Below are 27,463 nucleotides of genomic sequence, written 5' to 3' on the forward strand. Positions count from 1 at the left end.
CCCAGAAACCCCCCAACCGCAAACTTCATCTGTTTTCAGTTGCATTAAATGGGATAGGTAATACTGCCTTTTGTATCCTTGCCAGATGGAGAAATGATTTAATGCAATTTTTGAAAAATGCTCTCCCCAAATTCCTTTTGGGCTGGGACCAAGAATAGAATATTTTATCCCCTACAAAGGGGGAGAAAGAAAATGATGAGAAAGCTAGAAAAGTAGGACGGAGAGTATAGTCTGTACAGTTTCTTTAAGCAACAGAAACTTAACCCCAATCCATAGACTCATGCCTATAGGGGATTGGGATCAGCTAAAAATAAATTTTGCTTTGGAAGTGAAAATGGTGTTACACATAAAGTGACTCAATAATGCATACTCTGAAAGAATTAGAGACTTGGTTTAGAAGGACTTTACTGCTTGATTTGGTTTGCTCTACCTTTTGGTATTTGCATCATACCCCTCCGTACAGGAGCCCTTCTGAGCAGTGACTCACTCATTTGGACCCTCTGCTCACTGGGGTGGCGCTCACCCAGCCTTTCGGTGGATCAGCGCCCCGGGCTGTTCAGCTCTGTCTGTTAGAATGTCTTCTGTGCATGTTGACAAAGGATCCACCTTTCCGAATAGCCCTCCCACAGTGCTGGTTCAACAAACACATAATTCTAAACCCCACTTTTTTGTGGAAACTCTCCAAATACCCAAACACTGCCTTCTGGATATTTTCTTCTTCTGATTAGATACTCACAGCTATTGTTCCTTTGTTTATCCTGCAGTTTCTGTTGAAACTTTTAAAAAAATTTTAATCAGAGAAATGGCATCCCTATCATCATCATCATCAAAAATAGGAATAAATCACATTTGTTTGTTTGCTATGCATCAGGGACTTGTTCTAGACAATTCTCAAGAATTATTTCACTTAGCTCTCTCAGTAACCCTCTGATGTAGGTACTAAAAGTATCTCCATTTTAGAGAAGAGAAAGTGGAGCCTTTGAGAGGTTGACTAACTAACTTGAGATGACTTAGGTCGTCAGTAGAGAAGCCTGACTCTAGTAATGCCCAGCTCTTAACTACTGTGTTATGGTTTCCTACCAGAAGGCATACTAGAAGCACAGTCTTCTTTTTCACAAGGCCCCCCTGAAAATAGTCTTTTTTTAGCTGCCATATGAAGACAGGTTGAAATGATGGGCTTCGTTTTTTTAAAATAATTTGAAAGCAAGAGAAACAAAGATAAAAATCTAGAAACACAACTTTGAAGTCAAGAGTGAAAGAAATGCTGAGTTTATTCAGCAGATCCCTGATGAGTAGGATTAGGGATGTCCCTGAAGCAGGAATGAGAAAAAAATTTAATCCAAATAGCACAGTTCTCTTTTATGCAGTGGGTAGTAAAACCATTACCCCAATATGCATTGGTGGCAAAAACTGTTGGCAGCTCCAAATGAGGTGGAGAGAAATGTCCCAGGCAAAAGTGCTTGAATTAATTAATTTAGCCCAGAGTTGTCCTTTTTTCTGGGCACCATAGGCAATGGCCTGCTGTGCTGACATTTCATAGGTACAAGAGGGGTGGTCATGCCGAGATAAATCCTTCTCCATCATTGGCCCTCTGGCTTAGGACTTTGATTAGTCAAGTATAGAGAAAAAATCATGAGATGTGGTCAACAGTACTCATCTTATAACCATGAGCTACTCATTTCCTCTTGGTGGGCTTTGCCTTCTTCATTTTTAAGCAAAGAAGAGATAATTAATTTAATTTGATGCCATTCTCCACTGATATTTATGTGTATGTGTGAGTGATACTGTGGTCCTGTTAAATTATATAACTCTATTTATATCATTCTTACCCAGGAAACTACCAAAGTAGTCCCATTATTCACAGGATGGAGTCCAAGTTCCTTAGCATATAATAACGACCTTTGCACTCTGGCATCTGCCCTTTTCTAAAACCCGTTCTCCTCCAGCACTGCAACCCCACCCATCAAATTCATTTCATTCACCAGCAACTCCCAGACATGTCAGGTCTTAGTTCTTACTACCCCTCTCTTTAGAGTATGCTTCCTGTTCTTTTTTACATAATGATCTCTCATTCACTTTTCAACCAGCCCAAATATCATCTCCTCTGCAAAAGTTTCCCTGCTATCCCAGCAATGCTATCTGCAGCCTTCTGCTGTCCAGTTACCTCGTACGGCCGCCTCTGCTCTGGGTCTGTAAAGCTATGTTATGATGATGTGTGTCCATGTCTACCCCTGCTGATTATATTATAAACTCCCCAAGGGCAAAGATCATGTCTTTTTTATCTCTATAGACCCTAGTGCCTAGCTCAGGACTTGTGCTTCATAAATAGGGTTCATAAATATTAGATGAAAGGAAAAGGAAAGAAAAGAAGGAAATAAGGAAAAATGAACAGCAATCTTGTGCTTTCAATAAGGGTTTTCTCCCAAAATGGAAAAGGTATATTAACAGATCTGGCTCTAGCTTCAGTCCTAATATCACGGAATAGAGTACACAGTGCAGAGATGGCCAAGGTCATGACCTGAGAAGTTTAACTAGAAGCAAGGCAACTGGAGGCCTCGCCAATTATGCCCTGTGTGGATCTAGGCAGGCCCAGAAATAGTTTGGTTACAATACACAAAGAGAAAGCTAGCAGCTTCGGAGTCCTACGCATCACCTCTCGAAACTGTTAATGAAACACCTTTTCTAACCTTTCCTTTTCCCCTCCTTGCTATTCTCAATCAGGTCTTCAGATCATCTTCCCTCAGTATCTGCAAGAGAAATTTGTCCAGTCAGCCTTGAGCTACATCATGTGCAACGGTGAGGGGGAATACGTGTGCCAGAACAGCCAGTGTAGATGCCAGTGTGCCGAGGAGTTCCCGCAGTGCAACTGCCCCATCACTGACATCCAGATCATGGAGTACACGCTGGCCAGCATGGCGAAGTCTTGGGCCGAAGCTTACAAGGACCTGGAGAATTCAGGTAGAGAGCCTAATGCTACTACTGCGTGAATGGTGCCATGCCAAGTCGAGAAAATGGTCTCAGTGGAATTAGTATGGCTGAGGGGAACATTCAGTGACCCCCCAAGTCTTTCACGTTGGAGGGTCCAGAGCCATCCTAGTAGCCATCAAAGAGTAGGCACTCAGTAACTCTCCAGCGAGTGGAATACTGAATGACATAATCAAGTTTGTGGTCCTATGACGTATTGCTTCTGTGGTACCCAGACGACAGAGAGAATAATGCGTCATAGCACATAGGAAGCCTCTGGAGAGGGGAGTCAAAGCTAGTTGTATTGATTCCTGAGTCTGTGTGTGTGTGTGTGTGTGTGTGTGTGCGCGTGTGTGTACCTGTCTCCCTAAATAAATGAACACACGTATATGTGTAAATATGGGTATGTATATATCTATATATATGTACATACATAGGTAGCTATTGCTATAGCTATCCAACGAATTCACTTTCATAGCTGGAAGTCACTTTTCAGGTAACTTGGCTATTTCCTGTTTTTGTGGTTGAGAAAAATGAATTTCAGGGGAGGAGCATCAGTCACCCGAGGCCATAAAGTAGGTGAGGTGCAGAGTTGGATTTTTGCCTCGTGGAGCTTCTAGTTAATGGGCAATCCAGGCAATCATGTAACCCTGCAGAGAACAGTGACATGCTAATCATATGTGTGTAAGGAGCGAGGAGCTCCTGTGAGCAAATCTCATGGCGTTGGAGGGCGGTATGGCCAGGGAGTCAGGAGAGGCCACCTCGAGGGAGAGTCTCAGTACCTGAGTGTGTGCAGAGACGAGAGGGTGAGTGCAGGTGGGCCAGTGGGAGGCGCCTGGGAGAGAGATGGTTGCCATGTGAGTTACAGGGGTTGTATAGGTAGTAAAAATGGGAAACGTGCAGAGATGCTGAGGTATTTAGAAGGAACAATTAGCAGGGCTTGATGGTAGATTGACTCTGAGAGTTGAAGGGAAGGGTGTTGAGGTGAGCTCCAAGGACTTTTTTTAGGTATGCTTGCTAGACAATCTGATGGATGCTGGTACCATTCACAGAGCTAGAACACCCTGGAAGGTTTGGAAAGAAGACTGTGTACTCAGTTTGGGACGTGAAAAGCTTGGGAACCCTTGAGACTTCCAAAAAGAGATGCCAAGTAGATATTTGGCATTTAATATGTGCTCAGAGATCTGTTAAATAAATGGACGTATGTAGAGAGCGTTTCTGTTTTTAACACAACCTTATATCCCTTAAATCTATTACAACATTAATAGATTGAGTTAAAGTGAGTAGTGATATTCCTGTGTTCTAGAGGAGGGAGCGTGCCAAGACCCAGTGTCTTCCCCTGGGTTACGTAGTTAGTAAATGACAGCGCTGGTAATGGAATGCCTGATTCCAAATCCACTGCTCATAGCAGCTTTTGTAACTTATTAATTCTACTTTACCCACCCTCAGGCCTCAGTTCCCTCATCTGATAAATGAGAGGACATGTTTGTGTTTTTAATATTTGAATTTATTTAAATCTTTAGCCAAGAAACCCTTTGATCAAACAAAATCTTACCTTGGAGCCACTGTGTACCGCAGATAAAGGCTGAGCTGTAGAGCGCTGTGTTTGAAAACCACTGGTTTCCATGATCTCTAGGCTCCCCACCAGTTCTGGGAGCGCAGAATGCATCCGTGATTCTGCTCTCACGGGGTCATCGAGTGGAGCTGTGATGCCTTAGGAACCTGCACCCATTAGTCCATTTAAAATCCTAGGAATCCATGAAAGAGGAGAGGTTCATGATGGAAATGTATTATGATGATTATCTGGCCTCAAACAAAAGAAGCATTTGATAAAATGCTTTTGAAAAGAGATCCTACTGATTGCTAAAAAGCAAGGGGGGTGGTGTAGGCTGGGTGCACAAGTAGTAGGGATCCCTAGCACAGAATCTGTATTCCCAAGGAAGAGAAGCCACTTTGAGTGGGTAGGTGGGGGAGGAAATGCAGAAAGCTGAGATGCTGCAGGGTAAGCTGAAAAGGCCCCAGAAATGATTTCTGTGTCACGATTGTCTCTCCACAAAAGCACACCTTTCCTCTAGATATCCTGCACTCATGCATTTGAAATGTTTGTACCCATGAAAACAAAGCCATCCATCCACACGTGTATGTGGCTTGTACATGTGTACTTTCCTCCTTTTCCTTTGCAACCCATAACCTTAATGACTCAGCCCCAAGTAATTTGGAGGAATTAATGACTGGCCAAAGGTTAAAGCCATTGATTCCTTCATGGCTCGAGAGTTAGTGGTCACATAGGACCTAGTTTACACACATAAATGGGGGTCTACGCCTCCTTTATTGGGAGGGAACCCTTCTACTTTCAGTCAAGAAAATGAAATGATTTTCACTTTTTAATTAGGTGTTCGTATCTGACCCAAATTCTGGTTCTTTCAAAGGACTGTTATCTCCTCCGAGGTCAGCAGAGCCCTCTGCAGGATGAGCTGTGGGGCAGGGAGAGCTGGATTGGCCAAAGCAGCAGCGTCATTAGGGCCAGTCCCCTGCCCCCAGCCAGCCCACTGAGTAAATCCATCAGTACCGTCGTGTGTGATCCTCCCAGTCTTACACAGCCATCCACTCAGCACCTTCTGGGTATCGAAAGCTATTTAGGCAGACAGCGTCTCTCAAGATTTGAATTAGATGCTCTTATTGACAGATGGGGAAACTGAGGCATTGAGAGAATAATGCTTATACAGCCATCCAAGGGTCAAGAATCAGTTTGAACTCATACATGTCTGACTGTCTGTAACAAGGTTCCTGGGGAGTCAGAGACTCCTGTTTCAGCACCTTAACATAAAAGATATTAATATATTAAAAAATATATAGTTTTTTTCCTCTCAATTCACTGATCCTCTTTATGTGTTGAGAGTAAGTGTAATGTGCTACATAGGAGCATAAGATTCGGAGCCAGTCTAGAGTTCTAATTCTACCATTTGCTGGCTGTGTGACCTTGGGAAGTTAACTTCTCTGTGTCTTAGTTTCTATAAAAGGGGGCACTAAAAGCACCCACCTTGTACGTTTGCTCTAAAATCACTTATATATTGTAGATGTTTAAGACTGACCCTGGTGCTTATCGAGAGCTTTGAAGGCATTTTTTAGAAAAAAAAGAATGCCTAATATACCTGAAATTTCCTTGTAGGTTTTATGGAAAGTATCAAGCTTCAGATATCGATAGACAGATGATAGCTAGCTAGCTAGCTAGCTAGCTAGATGATAGATAGATAGATTAGATAGATAGATAGATAGATAGATAGATAGATAGATAGATAGATAGATAGATAGATAGATAGATGATAGATAGATGATAGATATTCCAACCATTTAGCCTTTTTTTGCTGCAAAATGATCGACCCCTTAATTTTTTAATTTTCCCAGTAGTTGAGTGGGGGGTTGAGTAGGAGGTATTGGATCAGAAAACAACAGCTCAGGTTTTAGTCCTGTCTCTTGTTACTCATGGACTGTTCTACCTTCAGAAAATGATATTCCCGCTCGAGGCTTCAGTTTCTCCAAATGTAGAACAAGAAAGCTGACCTAGATAATTTCTAAGGCTGTGTCACCTTGTAGCACATGCTGACACACTGAAACTCAGCATTATAAACTGAGGCAGAAATCTTCACCCGGGAGACGCAAGAGTTCGTCCCCATCTGTTAAGCTGGAGTTTCCCAAAATGTGACTTGATGTAAGGTGGTCCACACATGCAGCTTCCAATGAGAGTGGGGCACACAGTGGGGAGGGTGATCGACGTCAGTTCTCTGTCGATCCTGAAGATTACATCAAAGAGAATGTCTCAGTTGCTGCTAATATCCTTTCACATCTATCATTTGCTCCTTCCCTAAATTTCAAAGTGAGAGCAGGCACAGGGGTTCGGTCATTTAGCAGGCCACAGCGTTTGGCTAGAATTTATTAATATCATTTTCATTATATTTATTTTTACAGCTTTACTTTTATAGCTCCTGTTCTACCGAGGGCATTTGATAGTGATTCTCTACTTGGATTGGATAAAAATTTGGTTTAATTGATTCAAAGATAAGTTACAAGTAAATATAAGTACAAGTGATATGTGAATGTCATAAAGTTGTCATTCAAATGACAGAAGTTTGGGCAGCCCTGTCTGAAGCAAGGATGCGGGATGCAGGTTCACACCTGCGGTAGCAAAGTCAAAGACCCGTCAGTGAAAACACAGTGGCCTCTTCACGGCCTGCTAGGAGTGGAGCAGGCTAGTGCCATGTTTGTAGGCCACCAACAAGTTGGCTTTATTGTGCGCCTGCTTTGCTTGTGGGTGGGGCTGAGCATCTGAGCCTCAGATGGGGGCTGTGTCATGCTCAGCCCGCCTTCTCGGCCTTTGTCTCCTGCTAGATGAGTTTAAATCGTTCATGAAGCGTCTCCCTAGCAACCACTTCCTGAGCATTGGGAGCATCCATCAGCACTGGGGCAACGACTGGGACCTGCAGAACCGCTACAAGCTCCTGCAGAGCGCCGCGGAGGCCCAGAGGCAGAAGATCCAGCGCACCGCCCGCAAGCTCTTCGGCCTCAGCGTCCGCTGCCGCCACAATCCCAACCACCAGCTGCCTAGAGAGAGGTAAGTGCTGGCCCGCCTGCCACCTCCACAGGCTCAGACCTGGTGCAGGGGCACATGCACTACAGAAGACGTGTCTGGAGCTCGTGGCCTTGCATGGTCCAGACCCACAGGTTTCTGGATTGTCTCTGGCTTCTCCCTTACTGGCTCTGGCTGCGCTGGATTTCTGTTTCCTGAAAATACCCTGAACTTTCAGCCTCTGTAGTCTGTCTGATCCATCTGACAGATGAAGCAAATTAGCAGTAGCCCTCCCTGACTGCTATGTGACATTATTCTGGTTGCTTAAATGTATTATCTAACTTTAAAATTACTTGGCAAAGCAGATTTTAGCATCCCCATCTTAACGGTGCAGAAACTGGGTTAATTGATGAATCAAACAATTTATTGACTGAGGGCCTTTGCTCAGGGGCTGGAGTAGAGTGAAGCAAAGGAGGCACCTACCATGAAGGAAGCACTCCCTCCCCGGTCACGCGAGGACCGGGTCCTCACCTGAGAGGGCGTGCCTCCTCAAAGGCCTGCCTGCCTCGCTGGCCTCACCCTAGTCCCAGCCCTGCTCTCGATGTACCAGGTATTCTGAAGAATGATGGAGAATGCAGGGGTGAACAAGACAGGGCTCATGCCTTCATAGCACCTAGGGTTTATCAACTCTCTCAGGGACCCACAGAGAAGGAGCTAGAATTCAAATCCAAGTCTCTCAGACTCCACTCTCCCAGGGCATTCACGAGCTACATCTGGGTGTTTTCTGTATTTGTGTCTCCAGGGTTTCCATGAAGGCATCATGGAAGAGCAAGAAGGCAGGCTTGGGGTCTATCCACCCTGCTTCTGCCAGAGCAGTGATGCTTTCATCTGTTTCATATTTGGGGATTCCACATTCAACTTTATTCAATGAAAACAGATCCACTCTTAAAAAGACTGAGGCTAAGTCACCTTCACTTAACAGATTCTGTGTCAGCCACATATTTTATCCACAATTGCTACCCCCATTGTACAGATTAGAAAACTGAAGCTCAGAGAGGGCAAGGAATTGGTCCAAAACAGCAGTGTAAGTCAGTAGTTCTTAATGGAGGTGGCTTTGTCTCCAGGGAACATTTAGAAAGGTCTGAAGACATTTCTGAGTGTCATAACACATGTGAGTGCTACTGCAGTCCCCACAGCAAACAGTGATCTGGCCCCAAAGTTCAACGATGCTGAAATAAGAAGAGACAAGATACCCCGACTCTTTGACTCTAAGTACTGTGTTCTTATTCACCCTGCTCTACATGCACTCAAAATTTAAAAAGCACCAAACTCTTTAAAAAGTCCTCCTCTATCCCAACCACGCTCACCCAAGCACTCATTTTCCTCTCGATTTTCTAGACTCAGATCAAATGCTGCCTCCTTCAGGAAGTCTTTCCTGATTACACCAGCCAATATGGAGGGCCCCTTATTTTAAGTTCCCATTAATCTAAAACCCACACATTAGTCAGCAGATTTTCTTCTATTTCCCATAATAAAACCTTCTCCTTTTGCACTCATCCATGCTCATCTCTGTTCTCCCCATTCCCTCCAACTTGGAGCCCCTTTCTTTTCATCTAGCTTGTGATCATTGTGAAACAAATGGAATTTCGGCCGGCGGTGGCTTACTTGTTGAAATGCTGCAGAACCAGGGACTAGGAAAGGGGCCCAGTCACAAAATAGCTCCCTTGTCATCTGTGACAACTGCCCAAACTGCCACCATGAGTGAGGGTCTGAAGTGGATTCCATTTAGACCCACTGGGCATCAGTCACATGACCTGCATCGGCACTGGGGGAGATTCGGAAGTGAACACGGTAACAGTGCCGTGAAAGATGTCTCTTAAAGGAGGAGTGAGGAGGGGTTCTGTTGGCAGTCGGGAGGAGCTCCCCACGTATATTAGCTTGCTCGGGCCGCCATAGCTAACTACCACTGACTGAGTGGTTTAAACAACAGAAATGCATTTTTTTCCCAGTTCTGGTGCCTGGAAGTCTGAGACTGAGGTATTGGTTTCTCCTGAGGCCTCTCTCCTTGGCTTGTAGCTGGACATCTTCTCCCTGTGTCTTCAGAGGGTCTTTTCTCTCTGTGTATCTGTGTCCTAATCCTCCTTTCTTATAAGGACACCAGTCCTGTTGGGATAGGGCTCACCTCAATGACCTCATTTTAACTTAATTACCTCTTTAAAGACCTTATCTCCAAATAGAGTCACATTCGGAGATACTGCGGGTGAGGACTTGAATGTATGGATTTTGGGGGGATATAATTGAGCCTAGACACCACAAGAGGTGGCTTTTGATCAGATCCCTAAGTGAAGAAATGGTGCATCCCCAGGCTGAGCACACTGGCTGTGCACCTGGGCAAAAGAGTAACACTTAACCATTACCAGACTTTAAACAAAAGCACCTGTCAGTGTTGCTGGTTGTCACTCCAGAGAATGAAGTGGAAAGTCCAGAAGCCCAAAGACACAGGGAAGACACATTTATTAAAGGTGAGCAGAGCGTCCAGGGCACAGAGTAGAGAGCACCAGTGGGCACACTGGGTCTCGGGAAGGCTCAGGAGGGCTCCAGAGGAGAGAGGAGCTGGACAGGCCTTAGAAGGGAGGCAGGAGGGACAAAATCGGGTAACGGGAAGAACACGGAACAGAATCAGGGGTTGGATGAGATTGCACCCTAACCTTAGCAAGCTGTGGCCCTTGAGCAGGTCGCTTCACTATTCTGAGTGCAAAATCTGTCCACATCTGTAATTTGCTCTTCCTCTGCAAGGCACAGACAGCTAGAAATATCCCGCCACCGCTGGGACCTGCAAAGAAAGAACTCGCAGTGTTGTCATCTCTCCTCCTGAGATGAGAAAACTTGCCCTGATCATTACATCCCTCCTTCACTCACCTGGAGAGGGTGCCTGGAATTCCACTTTGGCATGTCATTTAGTATGTATTGGATACTGGGGTGGGCAGGGGACACAGAAATGCAGCTCTGTGCTGATTCGTCTGAAGCCTTCCCAGGAGAACTGAACCTCCTTGCTGGCTGTGGGCTGCTTCCTGCCATCTGAACCAGAGGCTTTAATGAGCGTTTCTCACACCAGCAGGCAGGGCACCTCCCTGCCAGGAAGCAGTGTCAGACAGAGGTGCTAACACTGGGGACCTTGGGCCACCTGAGCTGAGCAAGCTGGAATTTGCAAATGAACCACTTGCTCTGCTGCAATTTGTCTGTGTCCTGGGCTCCATGGGGGCTGAGTCCACCAAGCAGATGCCATCACTTGTGTCAAGAAAGGTGGCATTGTTGGGCGGGGGTGGGAGAGGGAAAGAGCCCGGGTCTTCAGCAGCACACGGACTGGATCCAAATCCTGGCTGCATTTACTAGCCACAAGGCTTTCTGTAAGTCCCTGCACCTCATTCGCAACGTGGGATAATTACGCTAGCCTTCAGATTAAGTATGAGGATTAAGATTTTAAAATTCAAAAAGCCTGACTCAGTTAATAGAGAGTTGTCACTTAGTGCAGGTTTCCCCCGCTATCCGAAAATAGAGCTTTTCTGTGAAACCTTTCATAAGCTGAAATGCCATAAAGCAAAGAAGCAATTACCTTTTTTCATAAAAGAAGCTAGAATCTTTGGATTTCTTTAGGTTAATGAAAACATGTCTCTTCTAAGATCTTTTGTAAAAGCGAAGTGGCATAAAGCAAACTTTTGAAAAGCAGGGGACACCTGTATATGGATTCGAAAGATCAGGCGCTGTTCTAAGCATCTCACGTGAATGAGCTCAATTCCCCCTCACTGCAACGTTACGAACTAGGTACTCGTACGGTCTTACTACTTCTACTCTACAGATAAGGGAACTGAGGCACAGACAGTTTAATAATGTACCCAAGGGCAATAAATATTATTTTATGGTTACTTCAAAGAGGTGTTTACCTATAAAATCTACTGAGAAGTCAAATATAGATAATTGGTTTGAAGGCATACTGGAACTTTAATATTGAGCTGGACGGCAAAAGGGGGGGTTCTGGTTATCAGTTGTTGCCAAACAATTCACCCAAGACCTCTGGGCTCAAAACAACACTGATTATCAACTCTCAGGGTTCTGTAGACTGACCGGGCACAGCTGCGGCTCCCTCAGGTTGGCTGGGGCTGGGGTCACAGGGGACCTTGACTGGACGTCCAAGATGGCTCACTCCCAGGGCTGGCAGGGTGCTGGCTCTACACGTACCCTCTCCAGGTGGCCTGGGCTTCTTGAAACATGACAGCCTCCTGAGACTAAAAGGAAACGGTAAGGCTTCTTACAGCTTAGCTTTGGAAGTCAGAGAGTATCACTTGCAATATTCTATTGGCCAAAAGCCCAGCCCAGGTTCAAGAGGGTGAATACTAGGAGGTGTAGGTCACTGGGGGCAGAGGGAATCTTTTTGGAGATTAAGCACCACAGGATAAATTGAGTATAATCGGAGGTAGAGGTGACTATCCTATATGTAGGGCAAATAAGATGAATGATAATAATAATCACAATCACAGAGCAATAACAAACACTTAACTGAGCAGCTATTATAATAGGCAATAGAGCTGGCTACGTATAAAGATCCTGGAGTCAGACTGCCTGGGTTCAAATCCCAGATTTATTGCCTGCTCACCTTATAACCCTGGGGAAGTTACTACCTCCTTTGAGCCTCAATTTTCTCATCTATAAAATGAGGCTAATAATGGTGCCAATTTCATAAGGTTGTTTTGAGGATTAAATGCTTGAACCCACATAAACTGTTTAGAACAGGGCCTGGCACATAGAAAACACTCAATACATGTTAAGCTATTTTTCTTATTTTTACCAGGCACTGATTTTTGCATACAAATTGCTTAGCCCACAGTAATATTCAGTGAGTCTGAGTGTTGATGATAATGATGACGTATATTTTTTTCATCTAATCTTCACATTATCTCTATGAAGTTGATGCGATTGGATTTGTTTTATAGGTGAGGAAACTGATGAGGCAGAGATGGAATTAATTTGTCCAAGGTCACAGGGCAGATAAGCAGCAGGATTGCAATGGTCTTGCTGACTCCAGGGGTGGGTGTGGTGGTCAAGAGCCCTGTGCAGGCTCTAGGAGGTGAGCAGAGGCGGGAGGGACGGCTGTGCTTGGTTGGGGCACCTTGGTGTGAGTGTATGATGATGTCACAGGCAGGGTTAGCTCCTTGAGGTCATGTGGGTGATGACAGACCAGGAGTAGAGTTTTATAGACCCTAATGTAGTGTGCTGAGATTCAAGAAATGGCACCAGTTGTAGAACCCGGAATCAACTCTGGAGCCCAGGCAGACACATCAGACACAGCCCCTGTAAGTACAGAGAAGAGGTCAGGTTCAGTGCAGGTCAACTTAGCAAGGAGTTCCTGAGAACTTACTCTGTGTGGGGCTCTGGAAGCATTAAGATAAATAAGACCCATCCCACCCCCAAGGGTCAGTGCTTGTTGGGATGATGGTAGCAGGACTAATTCCAGACCACACCTGCCAATGGGGAATTCAACACCCAACCAGATTGGGTTTCCATCACGTATTAGGTAATTTGGGGGGTCCCAGGGGTGCTGTGGTGGATTTCTTTTAGCTTGTGCAGGAGCTGGCCCTAGAGTCAGACCACAGTACTTCAGTTAGACAGGTCAAGGAAAGGCGGGACCCACAGGGAAGGCTCCTGTGGATTGTTTCGCTACCAGGATATCCTTATGTTTTGCAGTTAAAAAGGTGGAAAGACTGGGAAGTGGGCTTTGAGTTTGGTCACTACTATTACTAGACTTTCTGAACCTTGGTTTTCTCATCTGTAAAACGGGCAGCATAATTTCTTCTTCCTGCCTCAGAGGGTCTCTGTCTGGCTCACCTGAGATGGTATGTCTGCCAGCACTGTGTAAACTCTGAGTGCTCTGTGAAAGGGGGCTCTGCAAGCAGGGTGAACTTGGAATTAAATTCATCAGGAAGAGAATGGGGCTGAGTTTCGGTTCAAGGCAACACTCTAAGGCATTTCTGTTGCCCCAGGCACTGTCCTACACACTTTCACTTCATTTAATCATCATGACAACTCTTCTGGCTGCATCAACTCATCCCATGTTATGAATGGGGAAGTTAAGATCCAGAGATGTTAATTGACTTGCTGAAGATTACACAGCAAATAAGAGGCAGGATTCAAACCCCGGCAGAGTCCTTTCCCGTAACATCTATGCTATTCTACCTGCCCCCGAGGCAGGATGATCCAAGGTGTTCAGATGACCTGCCTAAACTACAAACTGCAATGTGATGGAAATCACCTCTCATTGCAAAGGAGGGAAGGAAGCAGGGAGGGAGGGAGGAAAGAAAAGAGAGAGGGAGAAAGAAAAAAAAAACAGGAAGGGAGAGAGGCAGAGAAAAAAGAAAAGAAGCACAAAATCAGCTTGAGCAGTGAATTCTGCTGGCTTCTGTGCAATTCCATAAATGTTTACTGACTACCTGGTCTCCCGTCCTATGCCAGACACTGTAAGATACTTAAAGATACAAGTGAAGGGATCTTTGTATTCAAAGCATCATTATCTAGCCTCAGGATGTGCTTTTGAGAAGGACACTTGTTTGAACCGGAAGACCTGAGTTCAAGTCCCCCTGGCTGGGCCCTGTGTGAGCCCGACTAAGTCCACACTGGGTCTGTAGCATATATTCCAGAATGAGAACACTGGGTGCAAAAAAGGAGCCTTGCAGGGGTGGGTACAGGCTGAGCAGAGAACAGCTGCACTTCACCTTTAACCAGAGCAGCTCTTTAGCCATTTTCTTTATGAGAATTCTGCATTAAAACTCATTTGGGACAATAAGGCGATTTTTAAATTTTTGCTAAAACAATTTGAAAACAACTGGGCTCAGTTATCTCTGAGGTCCTTCCCAACTCCTAGGAGAAATATCACTCACAGAGAATGAGAGAGTAACCGTTCAACTCCAAGATATTGATACAAGAACGGTCATTGCATCTTTGAGCCATATTGCTTTCTGATGAAGCTAGTCCATTTTCATGAGTAGCCTCCAGTTCAAACGAAGATCTTCTTTTGCCCCAAATGACAATAGCCTTTTAGCTAAGCCTCCCAAAATCTACTCGAATCACTTTCCAATCTGTGTTCCAGGAGGCCGTCAGAATTATTACTTAAGAAGCAAATTTGATCTTGTCACACCCCTGCTGACAGCCTTTGGTGACTAATCCCTGCTCTTAGGAGAAGGGGCACACTCTTAAGATGACCTACAGGTCTGTCGTGATCTGGCCTCTGCCTGCCTCTTACTCTGTGTTCACACCTCTTCTTGGCTCGCTCAGCTACAACTCACTAACCTTTCGGTTCACTAGGTGTGCACATTCCTCCCACCCCATAGGCTTCACACAGGCTCTTCCCTGAAGCTTTCTTCCTTCTTCCTTATCTGTAGTAGTATCTATGCATCCTTCAGATCTCAGCTCGAAAGCCTGTGCTCCTTGCATTGAAAGGCTGTGTCGGGACTTGTTTAATATGTTTTCCTAGCAAGCTGATTTCCCAAATGAAGCCCAAATCTCAGTTTACCACTGTACCTTTGTTTACCCGGTTATTAACACCTGTCTCTCCTGTGAGACCGTCAGCCCCATGTACGCATCTGGACCCATGTTTTTATCACTTTAGCAGTATAACTTCCTAGCATGGTAATTGGCACACATTTTTTAAAATGTGCTCAATGAATGGGCAAATAAATTATTTTCTACTTGGAATGGGGTCCCAAAAACATGTTGACACAGTGTTTTTAAATTGTATGCATTGCCATACAAATAATCTACAGATTTTTCACAGACTACATTGTATATGGTTTAAATTGTCTTCCTCATTTACGAAGGAAGAAACTAAAGGCGGAAGGGAGTTAAGTGACACATTCAAGGTCACTCCGGGAATGTGTGAACAGAGCGTGATTAAAATTCAGGCCCTCTGTCTGTGACAGTCCAGGCAGTAAAATGGAAACCGCAAATTGAGATTGTCTTTAATTGACCTGTGTCCAAATTCTGCAAGGATCTGTTGTTCAGTCCACTACTTTGGGAAATGCTCCCTAGTGAAAAAAAAAGGACAAAAATAGACAGTTCCAAGAGTTTACTAAATTCAGTGAGATGAAAAAAATTTCCTAGCACCAACTAGGTGCCTAAGGACAGTGTGATTTGATATTTTTCCCCACACCCTGTCCCGATTTTTGTAGAGGTTATATAGTATTGTAAGACAAAGGAGATTCATGGAACTTGAACTTGAGGGCAGGCAGTACAATTATTGGCATTTTTCCAGTGACTCCTGGTCTTCGGTTTATTTTTACTTCTCATATTCACATGGACTTGACCCAGCATCCAGGCTTTAGCCAAGCACAGTGTAATTATGCATCGTTCAGATGAAAATCTCTTGGGGGCATCCACCTCAGGCTTCAATCCTGGGGCCGTAGCTTCTGAGCCCATGTCAGCTTTTTACAAACTTCCTGCTCCAGACAATGTTTAATTGGTGTCTATGGAAAGAGTCCAGCTACCAGGATAATCGTTATCTCTATTATGAGAACCCTCAGTATCCACACTGATTTTGATTCTTCTCTCTGAACCCTATACTTCCTTGCCTCTGGATTTAATCTCCGCAGACTCCTGCTGTGGGGCAGAGGGGTGTGACTTCTTATCTTTTACTGAGCTGAAGTCAGTGTCAGTTTATTAGGCTGACAGTCCCTGCTCTCCCACTTATTAGATGTGTGACCTCAAAAAAATCTCGAAACCTTCCTGAGCCCTGTGTTTCCTCATCTGTATGATCAGGATAATAAGAAAAGCTACCCTATGGAGTTGATGTCTCAGTCAGTTTGGATGCTGTATGTGAAAACTCTTCATAACCTATAAAGAAATGCACAGATGCAATGTTAATATAATCAAGAGCACAGTTGTAGTAGATGCTAGATGTTTGATGAAGACACTATTTCTGCTTCTAAGGGACAGATCTTTCCATTGGAGAAAATAATTCATGAGCCCAACAAAATGTAATAACGTAGTAGAGAGGCAATGAAATTTCAGATATTTATGACTTTGGACTCTGGAATCTGACAGACCAAGGTGTAGACTGCCATTTACTAACAAACAATGGAACGTTGGTACAGTATTATCTGAACTTCATTTTTCCAATTGACATGGTGGGGATAAAAATGATACCTACCATTGGAAAATCAACAAAAGAACATATATGCCACTTTTAGCACATAGTAAGAAGTCAAGCACAGGCTCCTTATCAGACAAATTTCGAAACCAATAATTTCTCAATTAATAGAAAAAGTTAAAATAAGGAATGCTAAAATGTATGCAGTGCTGCACATGTATAAACACAATTTATTTTAACTTAAAATATATAAATATATATTTCTTGGCCAGCCTTTTGAGGTAGGGCCAAAATCTTTTTTGAGGGTGTTTGTATAATATATTCCATTTGACGTTTTCCTGGCTTTCTTGCATAAACCACACCGGTAATTGTATAGTTATTTCCAACTTTGGTTTATTTAAAGTGGAGCAATAGCTTAAAGATTCTTAAGAAGCAACCTAGACGTTTGTAGATTTTTATGAGCCATCCCAATCTTTTTTAGGTACTTCTCCTTTATTTAAATTGATGGCAATTCTTTCATCCACTGGTCTTTATAGAATTTTCCCACAGAATTCAAATGAGTTCCCACAGAAAAAAGCTCGCATTTCATTGATTCATTTGACTTCTTTTTTATTTCAAAAAGTTTAATTTTTTAATCACTTTGGAAAAAAGGAGAGCAATAGTTAAATGGCATACTTAAAGCTAATTTGCTTACATCTTTAGTGTTTAAGCAAATACAATTTATAAGCTAATATTATTTCTCACCCTAGACATTTTTATGCTTTTGTGTAGTGTTTTACAATTATTGTCCAAACACAAAAATAGAGGTCTAAACGTACTTTTCATAAAGTATAAGACACATTCCTAGAATACTTTGGTCTCAGGAACATAATAGCAAATACAACTGGCATAAGCAGGTTTGGGAACAAACAAAACGACCCTTGGTAAACGTGCTTGTTGCTTGGAGGGACCAGAAGCATGTGGGCTTTGTAGGAGGGTAACCGACCCGCCATGACTATTCAGTGTGCCAAGAGCATCACACACCACTCTGATCAGATGGAAGGGAGAGTGTCAGCTGTGTGCCAAGTCGCTTACAGGCAGGTCAATTTCCGGAGCTTGTCCTGAGACAGCAGCTCTTATTCCTACTAACTCGCCACGATAATAATAAATAATGATGATAATAGTTAACGTATAATGACTATTTATTATGTACCAGGCACAGCTTTAAATGCCTTACATAATTTACTCACTGAATCCTTACAAAAACCCTGTAAAATAGATGCTGTTATGCTTCCCATTGTATAAACATGGAATTTGAATAGCAGTAAAGGTAAGAAAGGAGAGAAATGAATTCCTGTCGGGAAGACTATAAGAATCCCTTTTTCTCCTTGCCTGGATTATTCTATTCATCCTTTAAATTTCAGATCTAACCCCCATTTCTTAGTGATGCTTGTCCTGACACACTGGCCAGGTTGCACTATCAACAGTACGTCTTTACTGCATCCTGCGTGGAAGTTTTTTCTACCACCTGGCACGTTTGCAATTGTGTGTTTAATCCTAGACTTCCCCTACTTGACGACAAATTCTGTGAGGGCAGGGATTCTGTTTTTCTTGTTCACCAGTGTATCCCCCCCCCCCCCACCAGTAACAGGTAAAGTGCCTGGCATAGAATGACACAGCATGTGCTGAACTGAAGTGAGGGACCATTTGAGATGGAAGTTGAGGGATGATGAACCTTTGAACTTGGGGTAGAGAGAATGGTTTTCCGTTTAAGAAAGCAACAGATACTTAGGAGGAATTGAATGTGAGACTAATTTCATCCAGAAATGAGAAATCAGAAGATCAGAGAAAGCACATCAATCAAGATCGAGTACATGGGCTTGGGAACCAGACAGTCGGGTGTAAAATCTTGGTGAGTTGTATGCTAGAGCTGCTGGCTCTAAGTTTCCTCATCTGTAAAATGAGGATAATAACAGTACTTTCTCCCCAGAGTTATTGTGAGGATTACCCAAGAAAAAGATATACAGTGTTCTTAGCATATAGTAAATGGTCAACAAATATTAAATAATTGTCCTTATTGTTGTTGAATGAGATTAGACCAGTATTTTGAAATGAAATTATGGAGGGATTGAATACCTAGCTGTGGAGTTTGTATATTATCATTTAGGTGATGAGTAGCCATTGGAAAAAATATGTAAGGAATGCACTTAGGGAGTGCTCTCTGGTAGCCATTCCAAATATGAACTAGAGAGTCAATGGAATTGCTCTCCCAGGTGTAAAAGGATTCGGTGTTTCTCTCCTGTGTTGACACGAGCTTTGCCGCAGATCTACGGGTTAGGGCCGTGCTTCTCAAACTGCCGTGGCATCACAGCCACCAGGAGGGCCTTTTGAACACAGACGGCTGGACCCCACCCCAAGGTTTCTGATTCCTTCCGTAGGTCTGGGATGGGTCCCAGGTCCTAGGTGATACTGATGTGGCTGGCCTGGGGACCGAACTAACCTTGGATTAGAAGCCTCTCTTCACTGCCATAAATATGGCCTCCTCTCACAATATGTGCACTTGGTCAAAACCAGGCAAAAGTTAGTTCCCTTAAGGGAACTGATTGATAGGATATTGGGAAGGGGTGAAGGGATGGGGGGAGGGGAGGAAGTGGTGTCTTTGATTGAATAAGTTTAGGAAATGTTGAATTAAAAAAAAAATTAAATAGAGAAGGGGTCATATGCATTTTTTTTAAAAACCTGTTTGGCCATAGAACCATTCTTTTTGAATTCTTTTTAAGGGATTGGGTTCCTCAGCACACAGCCTTGGAAAAGAATGATTTACTCCAGGTTAAGAGGCAGTGACCCAGATTATTTGGTGTGCTACCACAGGTTGTGATTTCCTGACAATAGAGATCCTCATCCTTCAGCCAGACTTCTTCGAGTTGAGTTTCTAACACTTCTGCTTAAACAGATGCTAATGGCTCTGTATCCCAGCAGGTAGAACTCCTACTGAGAGGTGGCAAGACTGCTAACCAGCAGCGGCCAAAAGAACAGCAGGAAGGTACTCAGTCTCTGGTATAATTAGGGAATAAATTTACCCCATTTGGCTTAGGTATATTCCCAATTCTAAAAAGTAAACTAAGACAAATACCTTATGTATAAGACAGATACCTTACGTATAGATTATTTTATTTTGCAAAGGGCTGATTCTTATAATAACCTGGGGGTTGGGGGGAGCTAGAACAAGGATTAGGTTCCGCGTGTACAGGTGAGAAAACTAAGGCTTACAGAAATTAATGACTCGTCCAACAGTATGAAAGAATACCCCTTCTTCTGTTGCCATCCTATATAGGCATAGCCCTTTGTTCTTGTCAAAGAATACGTACATTAATATTTATACTGAATCTTCATTCATTTATCCATGCATTCCTTCATCCAGCAGATATTTAGTGATCACCTACTAAGTGCCAGGCATTATGCATAAGGTCTTGGTAGATGGTGAATAAGACAGGGGCGCCTCCGTTTACAGAGATCTTGAGCTCTAGCAGGTAAAATAAAACCAGCACAGGACTGGGCCTGCACCTGTGCTTTACCTTAGGAATCTGAAGCTCAGGAAGGTTAAATGGCCTAAAATTACAAAACCATAAAATGTCATGGCTGTCAGGGAACCTAAAAGATCATCTAATCGATTCCTGTCATTTTATTAAACAATAAAATAGAACAGAGTGTGACTTGGCCAGAGTAACTGTATTGGTTTTGTATTGTCCTGTAACACATTACCACACATTTAGAGGCTGAAAGCAATATGCATTTATTATCTTTCAGTTTCCATGGGTCGGGAGGCTGGGCCTGGTATAGCTGGATCTTCTGCTGATGTCTCACAAGCAGAAATGAAGATGTCGAGAACCCACTTCCAAGCTCAGTCTGGTTGTTGGCAGAATTCACTTCTTTATGGTTATAGGACTGAGGTCACTTTTTCCTTGCTGGTCATTGGCCAGAGTTCACTCTTAGCTCCTAGAGGCTATTCTCCAGTCCTGGTACATGGACCACTCCATCTTCAAAGGAACAAAGGTGCAGCAAGTCTTTCTCAGGCTTTGGATCTCTCTGAATTCTCTTTCTGCCAACGGCCAGAGAAAACTCTCTGCTTTTAAAGGGGCACCTCTAATTAAATTAGGTTCACCTAGATAATCTCAGTATCTTTACATCAACTGTGCCAAATAACAGGACACAGTCTTGGGAGTGGTATCTCACCACATCCACAGGTCCTGGGGGTTAGAGCCTGGAATCCTGGGGAGGGAGGACATTTTTCAAGTTCTGCCTGGTACAGTTACATAGCTTGGTAGTAATGGAAGGCGGAAGAGAGATCCTGAGTTCTCTCTGGGGGCTCATGGTATATAATAGTTTGAACATCTATTGCTGTTTAACACATTGACCCAAATTTAGGGCCTTAAAGCACCAATCATTATATTATGCTCTTGATCTGTGAGTCGGAAATTTGTGCCAGAATTGGCTGGGCACTTCTTCTGTTCCACGTGAGGTTACCTGAAGTCACTCATTGGTGTTTAGGTGGCAGCTGGACTGAGCTGGAGGTTCTAAGAAAGCTTCACTCGCATATCTGGTTCCTTAGCAGAGGTGACCAAAAGGCTGGGCTCAGCTGGGCAGCGCTCTCTCTTCAGGGTCTCTTCATGTGGTCTCTCCAGCAGGGTGGTCAGCCTGCTTATAAGTGGCCTCAGAGCTCTAAGGGGGAGTTTTCCAAGAGACAAGACTGCCTTACTGAATTGGTCAGAGGAGTGGTGGAATCTGCCCAGATTCAAGGGAGGGGAACAGATCTCCTGTCTATGGGAGGAGTGTCAAAGGGTCCGTGGCCACCTGCTGCACATTGTGGGTTTGTCATTTGCTTATTTTTCCATTGTGATACATTTTAGTACAGAGGTTAGTGCACTCTTCAGAGACCTTATGAAGAAATATCTTGTAATACAAAATTGCCCTTTTGAACCTTTGTCAATCAATCAAGACAAAGTTTGTTTTAGTGGATTTATCGTGTGGTTTATGCCCCTTGCAACATGCTTTGGCCTAGGTACATGTTTTGTTGTTGTTCTTATTGTCTTGTTTTGTTTTCTTGGAAGCTGGTTAAAGGGAGAGAATATTCCATAATATAAGTTTTATTATTTGGTGGGGATACCAGAAGTGGGAAGGAAGGGGTTTCTGCCAGTTGCAGAGTATTCCAGTTATGGATTAATCTCAAACATGCACTCTGGAATGGGGAAATAACCACCAGACCCACTGTGAGAAGAACCTGAACCAAAGTCCCATTGATCACCTGACCCCCCATAAACATCTGTGCTGATTAGTAGACCACAGTGACATTTTGTGTCTCCTAGAAATACTATCATCAGTTGAAAGCCAGTGTCCAGTAATCCTTGAAAAGTATGACTATTTCCTTTCCCCCAGTGCACAGTCACCCAGGTAAAAGGCTGTCGGTCCCCTTGGGAGAGGTTGGGGAAAGATGAACGGTCTACATTTGTGGCTATGTGCAGGGTCCTTCCTTCCTCGAGGGAAAGATTCTGCCTCTGGGTTTCCGGGTACTATTTGTGTGACCTCAGGCAAGTCACATAACCTCTCTGCTTCCCGTGGACCAAGCCTTGTCTAGGCATCATTCCACTCCAGAATTCTGAAAATCTGCCACGCTAAACATACAGACAGCTCCACCTACCAGAGTTAATTGCTACTTTGACAGTCCCTGACCTACTGACGTGTGTGTGTGTGTGTGTGTGTGTGTGTGTGTGTGTGTGTGTGTGCACGTGCACACACGGGTGCACGCACCCTGGGAGGAGGTGGCCAATTCGTGGCAAGGACCTATTCTGAGTGTGTACTAAATTGTCCTATTGAGGAAGAGGTACAAGCCAACAGATAACCCTAGGCTAGCTCGGGGCAGCCTGCTGTCAGTCACAGAAGCCTAGAAGTACCCTCCCAACCATGGGGCAATGAAGCTTTTAACTAAGAATATCTTGTGCATTTCTTTTCTATTTACGGAGGTAAAGAAGGCAGTAAGGCCCAGCCCCATGGCAACCCAAGGATGCACAATCAGGGTGAGGGGCAGGGAGTTGCACGGCGGCAGCTGAGCTTCACCATGAGTGATACGCAGGGTTTGTTCAACTCAGCGCTACCAGGGATGTCTCCATGCCCATCCCTGTTTGTCATTGTACATTTGTAGCAAGTAGGGAATTGACTCCCTTGGTTGACGTAAGGCAAGAAAATAAGTATCTCCAGACCCTTTTTGTTGTTTTTAGTTTTTCAGGGTTTTTTTTTCTTCCCTGGGGCTCAGAAGTGGCTTCCTGCTCAGAATAGAATCTAGAGGCTTAGAGGATTGAGTCAGAAATAGAACTAATTTCTTACGATTTCTGTAGCTCTTTATCCAGCACCATTTCCCTATGCTCCTCCCCACCTCCACCCTCCAAATCGACCAACAGACTCACACCCGGGTGAGTTGTAATCTTAGTGATGTGACAGCTCACTGGTGACCTTCAGGAAGTCACGTCACCTCTCTGAGCCCAGTTTTTCATATCCTTAAAAGTCCTTGATACCCCTCAACCCAACCTATGACACAGAAAAGTCGTGAAGATCTAAATCAGAGAACCAAACAGAAGAGCTTTAGAAAGTTTAAAAGTGATATAAAAATGTAACATATTGCTGCCTTAATAGTGTTTTTCTGGTTGTTTTAAAGGATGATTTTTTGGGGTAAATGTTTTATGGAAGTGTTTGTTAGAGATATATAGCAAGTGAAAATATCGTTAAGTGTACAGCAAGATGAATTTTCACAGAATGAATTCCCACATGTAACCAGCACTTAGATCAAAGAACAGGGCGTTATCAGCAGTGCAGAAACCCACTGTGACCTCTTCTGATACCATCAGCCTTCTCTCCCAGGGAATTATGCCTCTCATGGCTACACACACTGTAGCTCAGTTTTTCCTCTTTTTGTGCAGTGTGGACCCTTTGGTATCTGGCTTTTTTCACCTTTCATTCTTCTGTGAGATTCCTTCATATTGTTTTGTGTGGTTTTGGCACATTCACTCTCAAGAGTATTCCACTGTGTGTCTAGACAGACATCCATTCTAGTGCGATGGTCATTTGCAGTCTTCAGGTTGGGGCTGTGACAGAGAGTGCTGCTGTCTTCCACACGCCTATGAGTGAACTTCTATGTGCATTTTTGTTGGGTATCTATCCCTTAGGGGTGGGATTGCTCAGCTTTACAGATACTTCAGTAGATAATTCCACTTTCCCAAACTTGCTGAACCAATGATCTGTCTTGCAGGTAGCATAGAAGAGTTTCGATTGTTCCACATCCTTGCCCATACTTAGTGTTTCTCATCCTTTTTATTTTTATTTTTATTTTAGCCATCCTACTGCAGAAGTATCCCATTGCAATTTTAATTGGCGCGGTCCTAATGACTAATGACGTGGAGTTTCATGTGCTTATTGGCCTATTGAATATCCTCTTTTATGACATGCCCATTCATATCATCATATCAGTTGCCTACTTTCCCGTTTGGTCATTTTTTTTTTTTCTGGGACAAATCACATTTATTAAACAGTTCAGTGAGAACCTTCTGAAGAAAAATATAAATTGTGATAATTGCATCTACTCTGGTTTAAAGAGACCCAGGAAGGAGTGGCAAGCTCAGGCAGCGTGAAATGCCTTTGACTAGCCCAGCATCCAGCCAGTGTAGGAGTTATTTATGTACTATAAATATAGTCTTTGGGTAAAGATATTGCAAATATATTTTCTAACTAAGGGTTGTCTTTTCACTCTTTGACTGGTATCTATCTTTTGATTCATGTGTTTTAATCCTAATATATCCCTATTAATCAACATGTTTTTTTCCTTTATGGTGAGCTGTGTTAAGAAATCTTTGCCTACTCCAATGTCATAATGATGCTCCTCTGTGTTTTCTTCTAAAAGGTGTTTTGTTGATGTTATTATTTTACTTTTCACCTTTAGATCTGCAGTCCATCTGTTAATGATTCTGGGGTACAGAAGAGATTAAGTATCAATGAGAGATTTTGTTGTTGTTGCTGTTTTAATATCAATATTCAATGGACCCAACAATATTTATTGAATTCTTTCCCTGGATTTTTAAATCTATACTTATTTCAAAGGGACCATTTTCTTTGGGAGCTCAAGAGGAACACAATAGTTTGTTTTCATGAGAGACAGTGTGTACCTACCGATGTTAGAAGCTCTACATACATTACCTTATCTGATCTTCAAAACAATCCTGCAAGTAATGTATTATTATTCCATTCTGTAGTTGAGGAAACTGAAGCTTAGAAAGGACAAGCAATTAGCTCAAGGTGAAGTCATGAGGAGCAGAGCTATGATTCAATACCCCATCTTTTCTGACTCCAAAGCCCACATCTAGCTCTTTCTTCAAGCATCACGGTGACAGCGTTTATTAGAACTGTGGAGGGTGAGTGACCAGGGAGGCTAGGACGTTAAGCTATAATCAACTGGGCTGTTGTAGTAACTGAGAGAGAGGAATATAAAACACAGTTTTCCTTTGCCCTCAGTAGTAATTATAGTTAATGGTCAGTCATAGATAGCTTCCTTTCACTGCGAGCCTCCCAGGAGCTTCAGGTATCTGGTTCTTGTTCTGAAGATAAAGTGTAAGGTAGGTATTACCTTTCCCATTTGACAGATAAAGAAACTGAGGATCAAAGAGGTGAAGTGATTTATCCAAGGTCAAATAGCAAGGTCAAATATCCACAACAAAATAGTGGTAGAGCAGGTCCAGCGTTTCCTTAACTGACTCCCATGTCTATTAACTGGCTCACCCCCCCCCACTCACTGCCCAGATCATTGAGCTAGATGACCATCACTGTACTTCGGGGTGAAGTCCATTATGCCTGGTTAGCCCCTTCTCACTCTCGCCTTTGGTCTGTGTGTCATTCTCCTGCCTGACTTCCGCCCAGGAAGAATAAAACCCTCTGGCAGCTCTCCACCTGGGAGCTTCCTGCTGCTTTTAGCATTTCTGCCAGCCTTAAAGAAGCTTCTGGATCCTTCCTCCTTACCCTCAGCACATCCATGCCCCAAAGCAAAATGCTGAATTTGAACATGTAGCTGACGTTGCCTGGCACCTCTTTCCAGACACAGGACTATGTAATTACAAAAATTGTTTCATAATCCTCCCCAGTTAAACTCCTGACAACCTCATTTTAAAGACTCCATCGGATTTTCTCTTTGCTGCTCTTCCCCTCCCTCCTTCTACCCTCTGCCTCTGCCCTCCACAAATAAGACCTATTGCCTTCATTCCACAATTCCAAACCAGAAAGCATCTTCATCGTGGCAAGGGACCACACAATTCTTCTTTGGGTTTTTTCTTCCATTGCTACGAGCTGTCCCGTGAGGCTCTGACGTCATGTGAAGAACTGACAGAAGGAAGGAAAACAAACTATTAAGTCAATGATAGAAACGCAAAGAGGGGAATGATTAAAGCTAAATATGAATCTGGGGAAAATGATGAACACAGACTGGGTCTGATGGCCAGTTATAATTTACCCTAGCACATCCATAAATCGAGGCTTCTCTCAGCAGAGCCCCAAGCATTCTGACACCATTGATATATTCATCTTTTATCAGCACTATTCCTGTAACACACACACACACACACACACACACACACACACACACAGAGTCATACACAGCCCACCCCCTAAACAGTGCATCATCAGAAACCTAAAAACAACTGTTCGTCTTCCCAGTCTAGTACTAGTCTCTGGTCTGTAGAGTGCACAGTTTGTATAGAGTCTCACGGAATTACTCAGACACCCATTACAATGTCAAAGAAACGCCAAGGAAGAAGCACAGGGCATAAATGAATGATTCAGAACTCCAATTTCATTTTTTAAACTTTCCTCTCCCTTTTAAATAAACACTCCTGGTAGGCAAATGGGACTTACGGATTATAGTTTTCTATTTTAGCCTAAATCTGTTCCCCCCTTCTCCTTGGCACTCGATTTGTATGATCTTCCCTAAAATGCCACTGGCCTGGCACTGCATTCCTGTCTTGGGCAAAACCTCCAATTAAAATCAGCAGGAAGTTTGCTTGAATTAGGAATCCCAGCCTGGGCTTCCCACCGGGTGGTTCCGAAAGGGAGGCGTGCCCTGTTGAAAGCACTGATGGGAAGCCCTGGGTGGCATAGCCTCTGTCCTCCAAATGATGAGCGACTCCAGCTGTGTCACCAGGAGGCCTGTCAGGTCGCCAGAAAATCCTGGCTGAGGCAAAGACAGAGCCTGCAGGGGAGCAGCGGAGGTGTCCCCATGGCCCGGAGCCTAGCTTCTCCTCCAGCCTGGGTTTGAGAGGGTAGGAAAAGTACAGCGGGGAATGGAGGGAACATGGGGTTTGGATCCAGAAATCCTGAGCTCTGATCTTCTACGTCCATGCTGTGTGGCCATGGGAGATTCACAGTCCCTCTCTGGTCTTTCACACTTCTCCTCCTCTCAAAGGGGTCCTGTCTTCTCATGGGGCTGATGTAAGGATAAAGCCTGACTGCCATGATAGAGAAAGCACTCAAGAAACATTGATCCTCCACCTAAGCAACTAAATCTCAATGTTCAGGTCTAAACATGAGGGAGATGGGCTGGATATTTCCAAGGCTGCTTCTTGAAGGTTTTCTGCTTCTGTGGTCCAAGTTCCTTCATGTGTAGCCTCTGTGGGAGCCTACTTACCAGGCCCCAGGGTTTTCCAGCTTTAGGAATAAAAGTGCAGCTTCCTGCCCTCCCCACAGCCCTGCTCCCCCCGCCCCTCCCATCATAATGAACTGAAATCCCATCCAGCAGA

The 27,463-nt window shown here is 43.8% G+C and overlaps 1 protein-coding gene across 1 annotated transcript in view; it reads left to right on the forward strand.

Moving 5' to 3' along the window:
- Positions 1-27,463, forward strand: part of BRINP1 (BMP/retinoic acid inducible neural specific 1) — a 124,080-nt gene that overhangs the window by 90,796 nt on the left and 5,821 nt on the right. The window contains exons 5-6 of the mRNA XM_068553157.1: positions 2,722-2,958; positions 7,351-7,573. Coding sequence (XP_068409258.1) covers positions 2,722-2,958; positions 7,351-7,573 — 460 coding nt within the window. The remainder of the gene's footprint in view (positions 1-2,721; positions 2,959-7,350; positions 7,574-27,463) is intronic.

Source organism: Eschrichtius robustus, chromosome 10 (assembly GCF_028021215.1).
Source record: "Eschrichtius robustus isolate mEscRob2 chromosome 10, mEscRob2.pri, whole genome shotgun sequence".
NCBI lineage: Eukaryota > Metazoa > Chordata > Mammalia > Artiodactyla > Eschrichtiidae > Eschrichtius > Eschrichtius robustus.